A 15521-nucleotide genomic window follows, 5' to 3' on the forward strand; every position below is an offset into this window, starting at 1 on the left:
AAATTGAGACTTGTGGAGGTTAAGTGACCTGCCCAAGATCACCAAGGTTATAAATAATGGAGCTCCAAAACTTCACAGATATAGAACTAGAAGGATCCTCAGAGATCATCTAGACCAGTCCCATCATTTTGTAGATGAGGATACTGAGGCCCAGAGCAGTTAGGTGATTTACCTAAGGTCACATAGCCTTTAAGTAGCAGCATTGGGAGTCACTAATCTTTTTACTGCACTATGAGGGAAGGTTGGATTTGGAGTCAGGGTAGCTGGGTTCATGTCTTAGTATGTGACTTACTGCTTTTGACCATGTGCAAGTCACTTCTCAGAATCTCAGGTTCTTCATTTGCAACATGAAGCGAATATTCCTTGTTTTGTTCTTCGGTAACGTCTGACTGTTTGTGACCCCATTTGGGGTTTTGTTGGCACAGATACTGGAGGGGTTTGTTATTTCCTTCTCCAGCTTATTTTACAGATGAGGAAACTGAGGCAAACAGGGTTAAGTGACTTGCCCAAGGTCACACATCTCGTAAGCATCCAAGGACAGATTTGAACTCAGGAAGATAAGCCTTCTTGACTTCTTTTACCCCAACCTAGTCATCAAACCATTGGAGATCAAAAGTAGATCCCATTAGAAAAAGTTGGGGGACACCCTGAGCTACTTGATCACACACAAATTAAAATATCCAAAAAAGAAGCATAGTTGCATATTGCTGTATAATGATTTATTCAAACATAATTTGTAGGGCCAAAGGTTAAATAAACATATCTGATATAGAAATTGTTTATAAGTTTCATAACAGAAAAAAATTTCAGAGTTTTATAAGCAAGTATGGATATATTTATCACAATACGGAGTAATCAGGGCATGGCCTTGTGTGCTGGTTCTTTAAATAAAGACAAAGTGGCATTTAGGAGTAAAGAAACTTAGGGTCAAAAGTCTTCTAGACTGAGGTTCTTAGATTGGGTATGTTGGTCCAGGATTCCTTGGCCAAGTTTTGCAGCAAACAGTGAGATGATTTCATCATTCCCAGTCTTCAGAGCCAAATCATACGCTGACTGTCCTTCTTCATTTCTCTTTTGAATATCTGCATTGTATCTGCACATGAAATATATGAAAGTGGAAGTGGCTTGTGGAAAGGGTGTCTTGTCAGCTATATCCACCATCTATCATAGAACTTGGTCTAACTGACCTTTGTGCCATCTGGCTTTCATAGAGAGGTTATGATTGTGTCTGGCATAAGAAATATACATGCATTTGGCAAATAAGGAAAAGCATGAGATCTGTACATTTATACTTCATTTATACTACATTTCATAAAACATACAATTCTAAATCTTGGGCATTACATCAAAACAACATATCCAGGTATATTGAAGGCAACCAACAAAAGGGCAATGCTTTCATTGTGCCTTTGAAAGTTCTTTATTTACCAGTCCAAGCCTAAAAGGCAAGGTAGAGCTCTTTCTATGGTGGTGGCTTTCTAATATCGTGAGAACCCCTTTTAGGTCCACTTTTCAGCAGGATGGTTTTTATGCCCACATTTCACTTCCCTCTTTTCAATATCTGACTCACCCAAGAACCAAGGAACTTACCTCAATAAGGCTTCTATGCATTTCTTTCCTTCTGGCCCCAGCAGACACGCTTCATGAAGAGCTGTGTTTCTGAGTCTGATTGGAGGAGAAACAAAGTCTGTTTTATTCCTGACTAAGGCTTTGGTATCAACAGGAACAGACATTGGTGAGGAGAAGATGGGCACTAGTGGGTAGGTACTGCATAATGCTAGGAACGAACATGGATTCTACCTCAAACTCCACCACTGACATACTCACTAATTGTGGAAGGTCACATCAATTTCCTCCTTTATCCTTTGCTTAGAGAGAGGCTGTGAAGATGAATGAGTTTAAGTTGCAGAGAGAACGAGAAGTCTTATAAACATTAATTTAAAAATATTGATATGAATAAACACATATGACCCTTGTATCAAAGACACCCTCCTTACATGAAGGGCACAGATACATACGTGTGTGTGCATATATATGTGTGTGTGTCTCCCCATATACAAGCATGTGTATGTATATATATGTGTGTGTGTATGTACATACACACACACATATATATACATACATACATACATTTTGAGAACTTCTTACTTCTATGGCTCATTTGTCTCTGCCCAGGTGAAATCTGAGAACTTCAGTAGATGGCACCCCCTCCAAATTTCCCTTACAAGCACTTATGCTCACAAGGCTTCAAAATAGATATAGTAAAGGCCATAGAAAAAACTCACATCTGAGTCTACGGTGAGTCAAGAAGTCCCTTTCGGTTTCAGGTGGACCTCCACCTCTTCCTCCTTCTAGACACCTATACTGTCCTTGTGATTTATAGCACTACCCCGAATGGGGTCCCTAGCAGGAGAAAGGAAAGCAAGAGAGTCCAAAGAAGTCCCTGTTCTCCCTCAGTGACTCATATGGCTTCTTTATCTTATAATATTAGATTGGGTGAAGTTCCTAGTGAGGGAGAAGGGCTTATGGTTCATTGGCTGTTTGATACTTTTTCATTGGCATGATCCCTGGTTGGTATTTCCTTCACTCCAGTTTTGTTGTCTCTGCTTCGTATTGCCATCAGACATTATGGGTCCATCTTGTCTTTGTCACAGTCCTCTCTTTCTGCCCCCTGTTGTTGTCCTCGCTTTTGCTTGGGTACTTGCTGTTGTTCATTCTCTTGCTCAGGAAATGGTGTCAGCTCTATAGCAGGGGGACCATGAAATGATCATACTAGAATCTCAACCTATACTTTTTGGTGTTTCAAGAACCAGGATTCCTCTAGGCTGTTTAACACTCTGCTCCTTGTACCTGGGTTCCGCAGTCCTGCAATGTGGCCAAAGGACGTCTTTAGGTGAGGGTGGGAATCTCCTTTTATTCAAGTAGAATGAAACTGTTCTATTTAACCGTAGACTCTATTTCCTGCCCCTGACTAGGTTAGTGAGTCGATTCCACTTCTTTGTTTCTAGCTGTCAGCATTTCCCAGTGGGTCTTTGGGTGAGGGGAGAGGATACAGAAAGGCTCTTGAATGTTCACCCTCCCTTTCCATTTCCCTTTCTAACTCCTATCTTATTCCTTGGTAGCTGGATCTAGCCAGGCAAATTACCCAAATTCCTTCTTCATAGATCTCTGAAAGAGGAAAGAGAGGAGAAAGGGGGAGAGCCAGTGGGTAGTGCCAGGGCTCTGGAATGTAGAGCTTTGCTCTACAAACCAGCAGAGAGTCATGTTCTTGCTGCACATACAAGGAGCTCATTTTTAGCTAATGATGTGTTATGATATTGCATATGTAGAATGATTTTGAAAGAGTTCATCTCCTCTAGGATCAAATATAAAATCCTCTGTTTGGAGTTTAAAGTCCTTTATAACCTGTCCCCTCCCATACCTTTCCAATCTTCTTACACCTTACCCTCCCTTGGCACACATACTCTGTGACCCAATGACACTGGCCTCCTTGCTATTCCTTAAACTCGACACTCCATTTCCCAACTCAAGGCATTTTTACTGGTGGTCCTCCATGCCTGGAATGTCCCTCCTCATTTTCACCTCCTGGCTCCCCTAGTTTCCTTCAAGTCCCAGCCAGTCTTACCTTCTAAAGGAAGCATTTTCCAATCTCCCTTAATTCTAGTTACTTTCTTCTGTTTCTTATTTCCAATTTATTCTGTATATAACATGCTTGTATGTAGTTGTTTGCATATTGTCTCTCCCATTACACTGTGAATTCCTTGGAAGCAGGGACTGCTCTTTCTATCTCTAGCACTTAGCACGGTGTCTGGCACACAGTAGGTGCTTAATAAACATTTATGGACTAATTGACCTAATACAGTTTGGTTTGCTAATCTGACACAGGCAAAATCACTTAAGTGTCTTAAGTGAGAGTTTATCCTGTAGGACTGATTTATCATGAAAATAAAGCTTGGTCAATGCATGTAGGGCCTAAAAGGAATCAGAATAGGCCTATGGAAATCAATCAGAAGGCTTAATGGGAATAAGGCAGAGTCTGAAATAAACTTATGCAGTGGACACTGCATAATACTCAGTTTCTTTATGCTTGTCATTTTTGTTGTTACTATTTTCCTATGTGTTTTTTGTGAATTGCAATGTTTTAAGTACATATGTGTTTTAAAGTTGTGTTCATCCACTTGGAAAAGCACTAGTTTTTTTTTTTCTTCACCTTTTTCCTTTGGCATTATTTCCACCTCTTAACTACACTAAGGAATTTCCATCAAGCCATTGTGATCTATAGGTTCCAGTCCAAGATGGCTACCAATGGACCCAGTAAGTGTAATTGCCACAGGTCTTCTTTGGTCTTTTCAGGTGTAACATAACAATATGGGGATTATTAGGAGGAATGGTGGATAATATGAGGAAATATGGATGGGGTATGGTCTCTGTCTAAAACTTGGGGGCCAAATAAGACTTTCAGTCTATTGAAACCATGTGAAAGGCTACTCTAGACCAGCTAAACCAATTAACCCAAGCCCACAGCTCCATGTCTTGAAAGAAATTGTTACATATAAAAGATATCAGATTGTAGGCAAATAAGAATTTTAATAAAATAATAGAACACTGTAACATCACTGTACCCCCACCTCACTCCCACTTCCACCTGCCAAGACGCAGCAAGACATATATATGAAGTAGAGACAAAAAACAGTGGAAAAAGAAAATCACCACAAAAGAAAAGGACACCTCCCTTTGAAGGACACCATTGAACCGAAGTGTGTTAGGTCCTCACTGTGGTCCTTTCTGAGGGCTATGGAAGTTAAAGGACTTGCCCATGTCCTAGTGGCTAGGATTGGAACCCAGGTCCTCTGGCTACAGAGTCAGTGCTTTTGTCACCAAATGATACATTGGCTTGGTTTGTAGGAAAGGATGGGAGGCTTTCTGTCTCTGAAAAGTCCCCTGACCTTATTTTAGATGCTTTAAAAGGGTGTTACTCTTAGACACATTACAGGGAAACATACAAAGGGTTAAAAAACAACAAAGAAAGGGAGAAGTTACAAGGTTCCTGTAGGTCATAATAGCTAATTCTTGTCTTCTGTGATGGTGACCTCCTAAATGGGGGCCCATCACCCTTCTGAGGGCTGTGCCATGACCCTCACCTGGCACGAACCACCAGTTGGAGGATAAGAAGATAGTTTACTGCAACCTTTTCCTCTTGGCCAATCATAGACCTCGTCTCTAATAAAACCTTATCACCTCTTTCACCCATAATCACTCATCTTCTTGAGCCCCCTTTGGGACTGTACTTTGTCATTCTTTGTATCCTTTGCACTTAGCACAATGATGGCACATAGTAGGTGCTTAATAAATGCCTATTGACTCTCTCACTGGTACATCTCAACTCCTCTTGCTACTGACCTCCCAGAGCAAGCTCTTAACCTCTTGCCTTCTACATCTGTGTGGGCCCCGCTAAATGGAACAGTGACTTAGGCAACTGCAACAGCCACAGACAAAATTTCTTCTCCCCTCCAACATACTCATACCATGTGCCTCTTCTCTCCCCCAACCCAAGAGCTGGGGCAGGCACCCTTCAATGAGCTCTGTGTTCTAGGGCAGTGGATAGAAAGAGCTCTACTCTCCTCCACTTTCCTTTTCATTTTCAACAGGACAGAGCAAGTAGCCCAGGATAAGCAGGTACGATGACTTGTGATCTGTTTAGCAGATCTCATATTTTCCCCCCCAAACCCACCTCTTTTCCTAACTTCCCTGTTTGTCAAAGGCATCCCCATTCTTCCAGTGATTGAGATCTTGATGTCATTCTTGATTTTTCAGTCTTATCCAAACACTTGTCTATCCTTGTCATTTCTCTCTTTGTAACACCTCTCACATATTTCCCCTTTTCTGCACTCACACAACCACCAGCCTAATTCAGCCTTCCTCACCACTTGCCTGAACTGCTGCAGGAGCCTCCTGCGAGGCCTCCCTGCCTCAAGGCTCTCTCCTGCTCCATTCCATCCTTCCCACTGCTGCCAAAAGGATTTTCCTAAAGAACAGGCCTGACCATGTCACTCCCCTAATGACAAAACTCCAGTGGTTTACTACTGAGTCTAGGATCATTTTAATCTTTTTAATGTCTATTTTTGTTTTTAAAACAACATATAAAATGATTTAGCATAGTAGAAAATGTATACAATTTATGAATACATAAATACATATGTGGGTACAGTCTCATTTTTTCTCTTTTTACTGGTGGGGTGCACAATGTTTGGAGACCACTGCTTTACGCAATTATCCAGGGACCTGGGCCTTGTTTCTTCTTGGTTTCTCTTTGGCCACCCCCACCCTCACCCATACTCCTTTCTTAATGATAGCCTCTAGGGTCAGCCAGCCAAATGTCATCTGGACTGTTAACATACCGTTCTGATGAGAACAGATCTTGGTTTCTAGTCATTGGCTTCAGTTGGGCAAAACAGCAGGCATTTCAGTTCTCCTGGAATCTTCCCCTTTTACCATCTGTCTTCCTTGCCCCTTAGTTCGGAATATGGAAGCCACATGCCATGAAGGCAATTCCTACCCTATTTTCTCTCCCACCTCCCAGAAAAGACTTCTCTTGGGTTTCTCACATGTAAGAAATAGTTGCCTTTTTTATGCTACAGACCCTCCTGGGCAAGGCCCTGTTCTTACTCCATGGTTTCCCCTGGACTTCAGGCTGCGAGAAATTTAAACAGTGATTGGAATATAATAGTGTTTAATAAATGCTTATTGACTGATCCATATATACTTTCTCTTGTTGCTGGAATCCTAGAGCAAGTCCTTAACCTCACCCCTGCTGCAACTGTGTAGGCCTAACTAGATGGTTGAAACCTAACCATGACTTAGCCCATCTGTAACAGCAGGAACATGGGCAAAATTTCCTCTTTCTTCCAGTGTACCCATGCCATGCGCCTCTCCTGTCCCATGACCCAAAAGCTGTGGCAGGTACCTTTCAATGGGCTCTGTGCCCTAGGGCAGTGGATGGCAGGAGCTCTACTGTTCCCCAACCCCCTTTCCATTTTTAGGGGGACATGAATGTTCCATTGGAGATAACAATGTTTGGCCTTGAAAAACTCTCTTCAGAAATTCTGCATTACCTTTGACTATCTTCTCTCTTAGTTGATCTGATTGAAGCAAATCCAGCAGTTTCTTATGGTGACTGGTTTGGCCTTTATTGGCGGTGACTTTTCTACACTATTGCTATACAGTGACATCTGAATGCCTTGCTCTATGGCAGTCATGTAGGTTAGGCACCATGAAATCTAAACTGTCATATCCCTTTTCCTGGGCTGATCCTGGGATCTCCATGTTGCTCCCAACTACAGACCTTCCCTTCAGTCTCCCCTTCTCTTCTTGGAGCACTGGACGTGGAGACAGCAAGACTTAGATTTTGAATTCCACCTCAGATACTACTTGTGTGACCTTGGGAAGGTCACGCAATCTCTCATCTTCATTTTCTTCATCTGCAAAATTAGTGGATAATAGTGAATGACCTCCAAAGTCTCTCTAGTCTCTAAATTTGATGGCCCTTCCATTAAATTCCTGATTCTGGGACTCTGGGCTCACAGTTCTTTGTAAGATAGACATAACTGGTATATCCTTGGGAAGAACAACTGTGGACTCCCTTTCCTGGCCCTCCTATTGGCTCTTCCTATACATATCACTGTTTCCTATGTATCCTGAATTACTGAGTCATGGTGCATGTTCCTGCTCCAGTGCATGGAAGGAAGAGAAGGAATGAAATTTTAATCATACAGTAAGTAATATTAAACCATTCCTTTTCATCTGTCAGGGCAGGCTCATGATATCAAAAACATATAGCACTGGTAGGAAGATCTTTCCAAAGGATGCTCAGTAGTGTCAAGTCTATCATCACCGTGGCATGGGGGAACTTTATAGCCTGGTAACATTTGCAAGGGGGCTACAAAGTTTTCAGTTGTGAGAGATGCAGATAAATAGTGATCCATGAGAAAGCTGAGTCAGTTTTTTTTTCCAGAGAGTGGGGTGCAGGCCAGATGTCCTAAGATCCCCTCTCAGACTAAGATTTTTTGATGAATTGTGGAACTTACTAGGGAGAAAAGTTTGGATTAATTCCTATTTCAATCATTCATTCAAAACACAGATCTTTCCCTGGTTTAAAAGGCAGGATTGTTGTCTTAAGATAAAGCACAGAATTTTTAACTAGAATGGACCATGGAAATCAGTTATTCCACCTCACTCACGTCACAGATGAGGAAACAAGATGCTGAGATACCTGGCCTTCTTTGCTAAGGTCATACAACTAGTGGTGAAGGAGGCCGAGTGTTTTAGTCTGTATGTTTTAGTCTGTAATTACATGGAATAAAATGAGTGATAGTATATTCAAATGTATCTGGCACCTTATACTCAGACACAGAGACAGCATAGGACCATTATTAAGCCATTTTCCTACTGTCATGAGTAAGTCAATATTGTACTGCAAGAAGTTTGGGTAAACAGATATACCTTTCTCTCTGAAATCTTGAAAGCCTCATCTCATTAGTGGCACAAAAATCTTTTAAAATGTCAATCATGTATACAATGTAAGGCACCCCCTGCCCCGCCCCAGCATGTTGGGAGGACCCTTTGTGGAGGATTTATAGAAGAACATGGACAAAAGTCACACGGGATGAGGGAATTAGAAGGGTTGCAAGCTCACCTTAACAGGATGTACCTGTATCAGTGAGATCACAAGATCTCTCAAAGTGCCATTGAAGTAAATGATTCTGCAAAGTTCTAGGTGGAATACACACCTACTCCTGTGAGTCATGGAACCATCTATGTTTCATGTCCTTTGGCTACCTAAATAACTTAGCTAGCTAAGGTTCTTGATGACAAGGAGAGTTAAATTGTGTGGTTGGCTCCTCTCCCCTTACGCTTTGTCAGAGGAAATCCAAGATTGACCAGGTGATTGCCATTGTGCTAGGCAGCAAAAATGTCTGCAAACGGTTTCAAAGGGCAGCTCATGAAGGATTGTGCTGCACACACTGCCCTTTTATCAGCAAAAACTTAGCTATAACATCTCAAGGCCTTGGGTTTTTTTTAACCTATAAAATGAGGAAGTTGGACTATGGGCTCTAAGGCCCTTACTAGCTCTAAATTTTATGACCCTATGTTTTATGATGGTGCTTTCCATATTGCCACATCAGTCTATTACCCCATTAACAGATAATGATAGTGTCCTATCTGAACCACAATGAGTGATGGTGTGAGAAGGAATTTTGAATATTTTCATTTGCTGCAACTCTAATCTTGGGACATTTTTCAGTTAAGGGGTTTTTGCCTTGGATGAAAATTTTTTTAAAATCCTATATCATCAAAGCTTCTGGGAGTTTCCTTCTTTACAATCAGCATTCACTTTGCTCATAATGTCTGGTGTCAAGGCTATCTTTTCTGAAGCCTTTTTTTAGTAGACTAACTCTTCTACTGTGATCAAATAAGGAGCTTCCACAACTTAATTTCATTGATTGATTTATCAGTGACTGACTACCAGTCCTATCACTTAGGATATTGGAGAAATTCTGTTTATATGAAGAATTAAGAAAATGTAGCATAGAAGTGTGCACATAGCACCCACAAATGATTGTTAACTATAGAGAAGGATTTCACTCTGTGTTCTCAAGGTCAATGTATTGGGGCACTGTTAGTCTCAAAGGGGGAAAAGTTCCTCTCTACAGGTTTTCAGCTCCCAATAAAACAAATCTAGTAATACTGAACTCTGTGCTGTGTTAGTATATATAGTGAGGATGAATTTAAAATTCAAGTGAACTGCTCTTGGGGACAGAGCATCAGTCAACACAGTGAAATGATCTGCTCCATGAAAAGATTCTTCTCAAGCAAATGAGACTTCTAGTTTTCCACCAACCTAAGGTGTAGGGAAGAACTGAAATTCAGTCTGTCCAAGTACACCGAATGTGACTAGGCTACAATCTTCTTGCCAGGCTTGTCTCGGCACCAAATTTAAAGGGTAGCTCATAGCGCTTGTACTCCTCTAAGGAAGGTGGCCCAGGTGGAGGTGATGGGCTTAGAGCTGAAATGGGGCAGTCAGTGACTGGAGGGTAAGAACTGGTTTGAATTTAGAGCAGGACTCCCACTTCAGCTGGGAAAGAAATCTGAGTCTAGATTCAGTTCCCTGGGTTCATCTGGCTGCAGGTGGGAAGTTGGAACACATAAATACCAGAATTCATGTTCTGGCCTGGCCTAGAAAAAGGGAGAGGCCCAGCCCTAGCTCTGGACCCTTCAGTGGCAAAAACAGTACCCCTTCAGGGGCTATTTTGTGGCACATTTTCCCTGAAGAGGAACAGAAACCCAGCTACCAACTGGGTTAGAGGTTGAGAGCTTCATTGGTCCCCCACTTCCAGAGGGGCAGGCCTTTTGACAGGACAAGCTAATGAGGGGACACACTGAGAAATATTTTCATATCTAAAAATTTGAGATATTAGGCAGTAAAATTGTAGTAAAATTGTGGTGGGTCAATCAACCCACAAACACTTAATTGCCTACTATGTCCAGGCATTCTCAGAGGTGAGTATTCAGTAGCCACAGGCCCTGCAGGTGATATGGGCCATCTTGGTGAGAGCAGAGAAAACTTCCTCAGGTTTAGGAGTTTTCAGCTGTTTCTGAGGGTGGGGTAAAGGGAAGAGAAGAGGAAAGGAATTAGCACTTATTAAGTACCTATTATATGCCAGGCATTATGCTAAATGCTTTACAAATATTATTTAATACTTACAACCACCCAAGGAAGTAGGTGTTTCAACAATCCTGCTAGCAGCTGCTGTGAGGGAGTGTAAAACAAACAACAACTAGCTCACAGAACTGCAAGCCTAGGTTCTTTTGATCTGCTTTACTAAGGAAAGCAACGTTAAGGGGTTAACAATCTTACTTTAATCCAGCATACAAATATCATTCACTTAGTTCAGGGGAAAAAACCAGCACCATGAACTTCAGAGCAAATACAAACAAATTACAAACATCAACAGACAGACCAAATACAATTCATAGTTATCAACATCTGAACCAGGGAGCTCATAACAACGGCTGGCTCAGAGTCACGGTCGCTACTGCTGCAGCTCAGAGCTCTGAAAAAAGAAAGCTGACTCCTGGTTTTATATCTTTTTCAGGATCAAGGGTAGGTCACATATGCAACTCACCTACGTGACCTAAAATTGTCACCAAAATGTGACTTAAACCCACGTGATCTAAAAGCCTCTGATGTCATAAACACGTCATTCAAAGCCATGTAAACTAGGCTTTCCCTTGAAGCAAGGAGGTCATCAAGGACCCCTAATTTAATCACGGAAATAAAGGCCAAACTCTTCAAGGATCCCCAATACACTTGGCGTAGTTGGCAGTGTATTGGGGATCCTTGAAGAGTTTGGCCTTTGTTTCCTTTGATTATTCAGTGTCTTTGATTGAGTCTTACTAGGTGCTAAGCCCCAGGCCCAAACCCCTGTCTATTAGGTGCTAAGCCTATGTGGGTGTGAATTGGTAACTAAGGTGGGGCTCCAGGTTGGTCCAATGAAGGGAGGCGCTAACACTAGAGCCAATCGAAAGAGCCTAAGTTCTGGTTGCTCAGATGACGTTTGATGACACCTGAAACTGTATAGAAAGAGAAGACAGAGCTCTTTGCTTACAGCTCTCACTCCTGGAGGCTCGGGACTCTAGGTAGCTGCTGTAAGGGCTGAACTCAGATGTTGATGCTTTTCTTGGTAACTATGAATTGTATTGGGTCTGTTTGTAATTTGATTGTATTTGCTCTGAAGTTCAAGGTGCTGGCTTTTTCCCCTGAACTAAGTGAATGATATTTGTATGCTGGATTAAATTGAGATTGTTAACCTCTTAACGTTGCTTTCCTTAGTAAAGCAGGTCAAAAGAATCTGGGCTTGCAGTGTTCTGTGAGCCGGTTGTTGTTTTTTTTACACCCCGCCCACAGCAGCTGCTAGCCGGACTGCTGAAACAGTAGGAAAGGTCACTTCATGTGGCCAACCCCCCGGCCACCAGGACTTTTACTCTTTCCCTCTGAGTTGTGCTCTCCTCATCTCTCCAACTTTTCTGCTGACTGGAGGATGCAGAGTAAGCTTGGGCTACTGTTCTAGGAGAGCCAGTCCCCAGGAGGAGGTCATGAAGAGTCTAAGTTTTAATAATGTAGCCAAAAAATCCCTGGACTAAGAGTCAGGACATTGGGGTTCTAGTACCCTCTCTGACATTAATTCTGGGCCTCTGGGTCTCTTCTGTTAAAGAGGGTTGGCCAATGTTGTCTCTAAGCAGTTCCAGTTATAACAGTCTGTGAGTCTGAGATTTAGTTCCATCTGATTCTGCCTTGGCTCAATCTCACTTTCAGTAAAGGTTCAATAATCTTTCCTCTATGACCAGGGGCAAGTCATTCCTCCTCTCTGGGGCCTCAATTCTTCTGTAAAATGGAGGTGTTGCACTGGGTTAGGGGTTCTTAACCTGTGAACTTGGGTTTCACTTAGGTTAAATGAACTTGTGAAGTTGTTTTAAAAGTACTTTGCTAACTATACTGTATTTCGATATATTTGGTTTCCTTTGTAATCCTTTTGTTTCATGCATTTCTGTTTATTTTTAACTATTTGATTATAAGTTGGTGCCTCAGAGAAAGGTGCCTTTTCAGCTTTAACAGTTTACAAAATGTGACGGGAATGGAAGCCATAAGAAGGTTGGGTGACTTACCTATAGGAAGACCGTATTAGAGATAAGATTGAAATTGTGTTCGCATATTCTTTTACCTTACCCACTGGATTCCAATGTTTATGTTTTTTTTTTTTTAAGAACTTTTACCAGCTGCTATTCCTCTATACCCTTACCATACACATACCATCTCATAACTAAGGTAGGGACTGCCAAGTAAAACTGCTCGCCATTCTCCACGTGTTACTCTCTCTTGCCTCTGAACTATTATACAAATCATTTAGTTAAGCTGGAATGCTTTCTCCTTGCTATTACATTTGCCACAAAGCCCTCTCTCCTTCAAAATTTACTTTTAAAAATAATGCATCTCAGCATAATCCCATTTATTCTAGTTACTCTAGTCATTGAAGTCATCTCGTTATCTTCATCTCTCTCAGCTTCCTGATTACCTGGCATTTAAATGTATACCTCCAGTAATACTGTATATTGTTATATTGTTGGCTATACATATATATATATATATGCTTATGTTTCCCTCATTTGGACTGATGTGCATAAATTGGTCTCTTCCAGTAGAATGCAAGTTAAATGAAGGCAGAGCTATCTTTTTCATTAGTTTTGTAATCCCCTCACGGCCTAGTTTAAGTGTTCTATACACAATATGGATTGAACTAATGACTTAGATTTAAATAATGCCTTATTTGCTGTGAGAATCTCTTAGTTGTGACATTATAAGCCATCTGAAATGTTATAGTAGAATTCTGTCACTATGTACTTTGTACTAATTCCTTCTTGGTTACTGCTGATTTCATGCAATACTCTTCAAATAATTGCACTGTATGTGGCACATATTTTTACTTTGGCATAGGATGACTGAGGAAATGTGATATGTCCTTAAGTCTTTTGGAGAGTCTCCATCATTAAAGGAGACTCAATTCAATGCATATTTTATTAAGACTATAATGATATGTACAAAACACTATGTGGGCACTGAGGATAAAAAGACAGAAGTGAGCTTCCAATGTATTTACATATTGCACTAAGTAGTGGGCTTTGCCCAATACAGCTGTAACAATGCTGCTTGTGCCACTGTGGAGGTGTAAGGCCAATAACTGCAGCACACAGTGGGGCTGCTAGCACAGGTTCTTTGATCGACTTTTTTAAGGAAAGCAACTTTAAGGTGTTAATAATCTCAGTTCAATTAAACATACATATATCATTCACTTAGTTCAGGGGAAAAAGCCAGCACCCTGAACTTCAGAGCAAATACAAACAGAAATTACAAGCATACATTATATAAACAGAGCAAACAAACAGAGAAATTGACAGACAGGCCTCTATCTGTCTGACCAGGGAATTACATAGCAGAGAAAGAAGTACCAACATCTGGGTGTTCAAAGCAGGTGGAGGGGCAGGGGAGGACAGGACAGGGGGTGGGGTGGGTGAAGGGGGGTGGCTCCAACAGCTACCCAGAGTGTCATCTGGCCAAATCACCAACATTCTTTCAATGAGTGTGCCCCCAAAGGGAAAAAAACAAACGAACCAAAAAGAACCGCTCCCCCCCCCCCAACCTCAGAGCTCTATTATACCCTGTTCAGGGCCCTAAGGGCTCAGAGCCTACATAGTAAAAAGGTATGGGGCCTGGGGCCTCACATCTAGTTAGTGAAAGGGTATGGGCCTGCTTCTAATCAGGCCTCCCTTTGTTGGCCCCACCTGAGGCCTATTCAATGGGTGGGAAAGATTGGCTGGCCTAGGGGCTACTCAGTAAGAGAAACAACCAAAATTTATCTACAGAATCTAAGATTCATGGTGGATTAAGTCAATTTCTTCCTAGAAAACCTCACCAATTAAGGGAAAAATTCTTCTCAATTAAACAAAAGAATGTGGGAAAGAACAGAGAGGGACAGATTATTTTAACTCTTTGGGAGACATAACTATTAGTGTCCTTGATTATGGTAAATTTGAGAACTGAGACTATTTTCTGTGCCCTTTATGCAGATGCTAGCCTCTCCCTGTCATCTTTTCAAGTCATACAGCTAACAATCTCAAGAATCTGCTTTATATTTTCTAGAGGCTGTTGTTAAATGCCTTCATTTTCTGGTGGACACGTATTTCTCCTTAGCAGTTTCTACCAGGTGTAGATAGGTTCATTATGGTACAAATGACATAGAACACAAACCCTTGGAACGCTCCAAGCAGGCAGTCTGCAGCCTGCCAAGCTATTTGATGGAACATCTAGGCAGTAACCTGGGCTGTGCTTCCCTTTGCCTGGCAGATGAGTGAGAGAAGAGGACAACGCAAATGTTTATTTGCCAGTGACCACTATCTCAAAGGCAGAAACATAACCAAATAAATCCTAAATCAAATGAACAATGTACATTATTCTGTGATATTGGAGAGAGTGAAATTCATGTACTTTATTCCTTTATTAATGTATCTATATATTCATTCGTTCATTTATTTATTTAATCTGCCTTCACCAAGATACTGAGATAGGAAGAGAGATAATCTTCTATTTTGTTCAGGGAGAGACCACTTGTTCCACTTTATTACTTCACCTAAATGTGACCTAAATCATACCAATAACAATGATAATAAGAATAAGAGTTATGTAAAATACAGATAAATCATTATAGTTATTATACTTAGAAGAAACATTACAAAATCTTATACAGAAATAGTAAATAAATACATGGCTCTGACTCTGGAGTTAAAGCAAATGTGGAAAATTGGAGAGCATAGTGTACCAAACATCAACTCTCTTAGGCACCTCACAGAACTGGGGAACTTTGATATTTTAGGACCTATGAAAAAAGTACTTCTGCACAATTCCTTTGTCA

The 15521-nt window shown here is 41.2% G+C and overlaps 1 protein-coding gene across 1 annotated transcript in view; it reads right to left on the reverse strand.

Moving 5' to 3' along the window:
* Window positions 1–826: 826 nt before the first annotated feature.
* The window catches only part of DZANK1 (double zinc ribbon and ankyrin repeat domains 1), a 132609-nt gene continuing 117914 nt past the window's right edge, over window positions 827–15521 (reverse strand). Inside the window, exons 19-20 of the mRNA XM_036751307.1 lie at window positions 1591–1665; window positions 827–1093 (exon numbers count right to left, since the gene is read on the reverse strand). Of these exons, the coding sequence (XP_036607202.1) occupies window positions 928–1093; window positions 1591–1665 (241 nt within the window). The 3' untranslated portion in view covers window positions 827–927. The remainder of the gene's footprint in view (window positions 1094–1590; window positions 1666–15521) is intronic.

This window comes from Trichosurus vulpecula, chromosome 3 (assembly GCF_011100635.1).
Source record: "Trichosurus vulpecula isolate mTriVul1 chromosome 3, mTriVul1.pri, whole genome shotgun sequence".
Lineage (NCBI taxonomy): Eukaryota > Metazoa > Chordata > Mammalia > Diprotodontia > Phalangeridae > Trichosurus > Trichosurus vulpecula.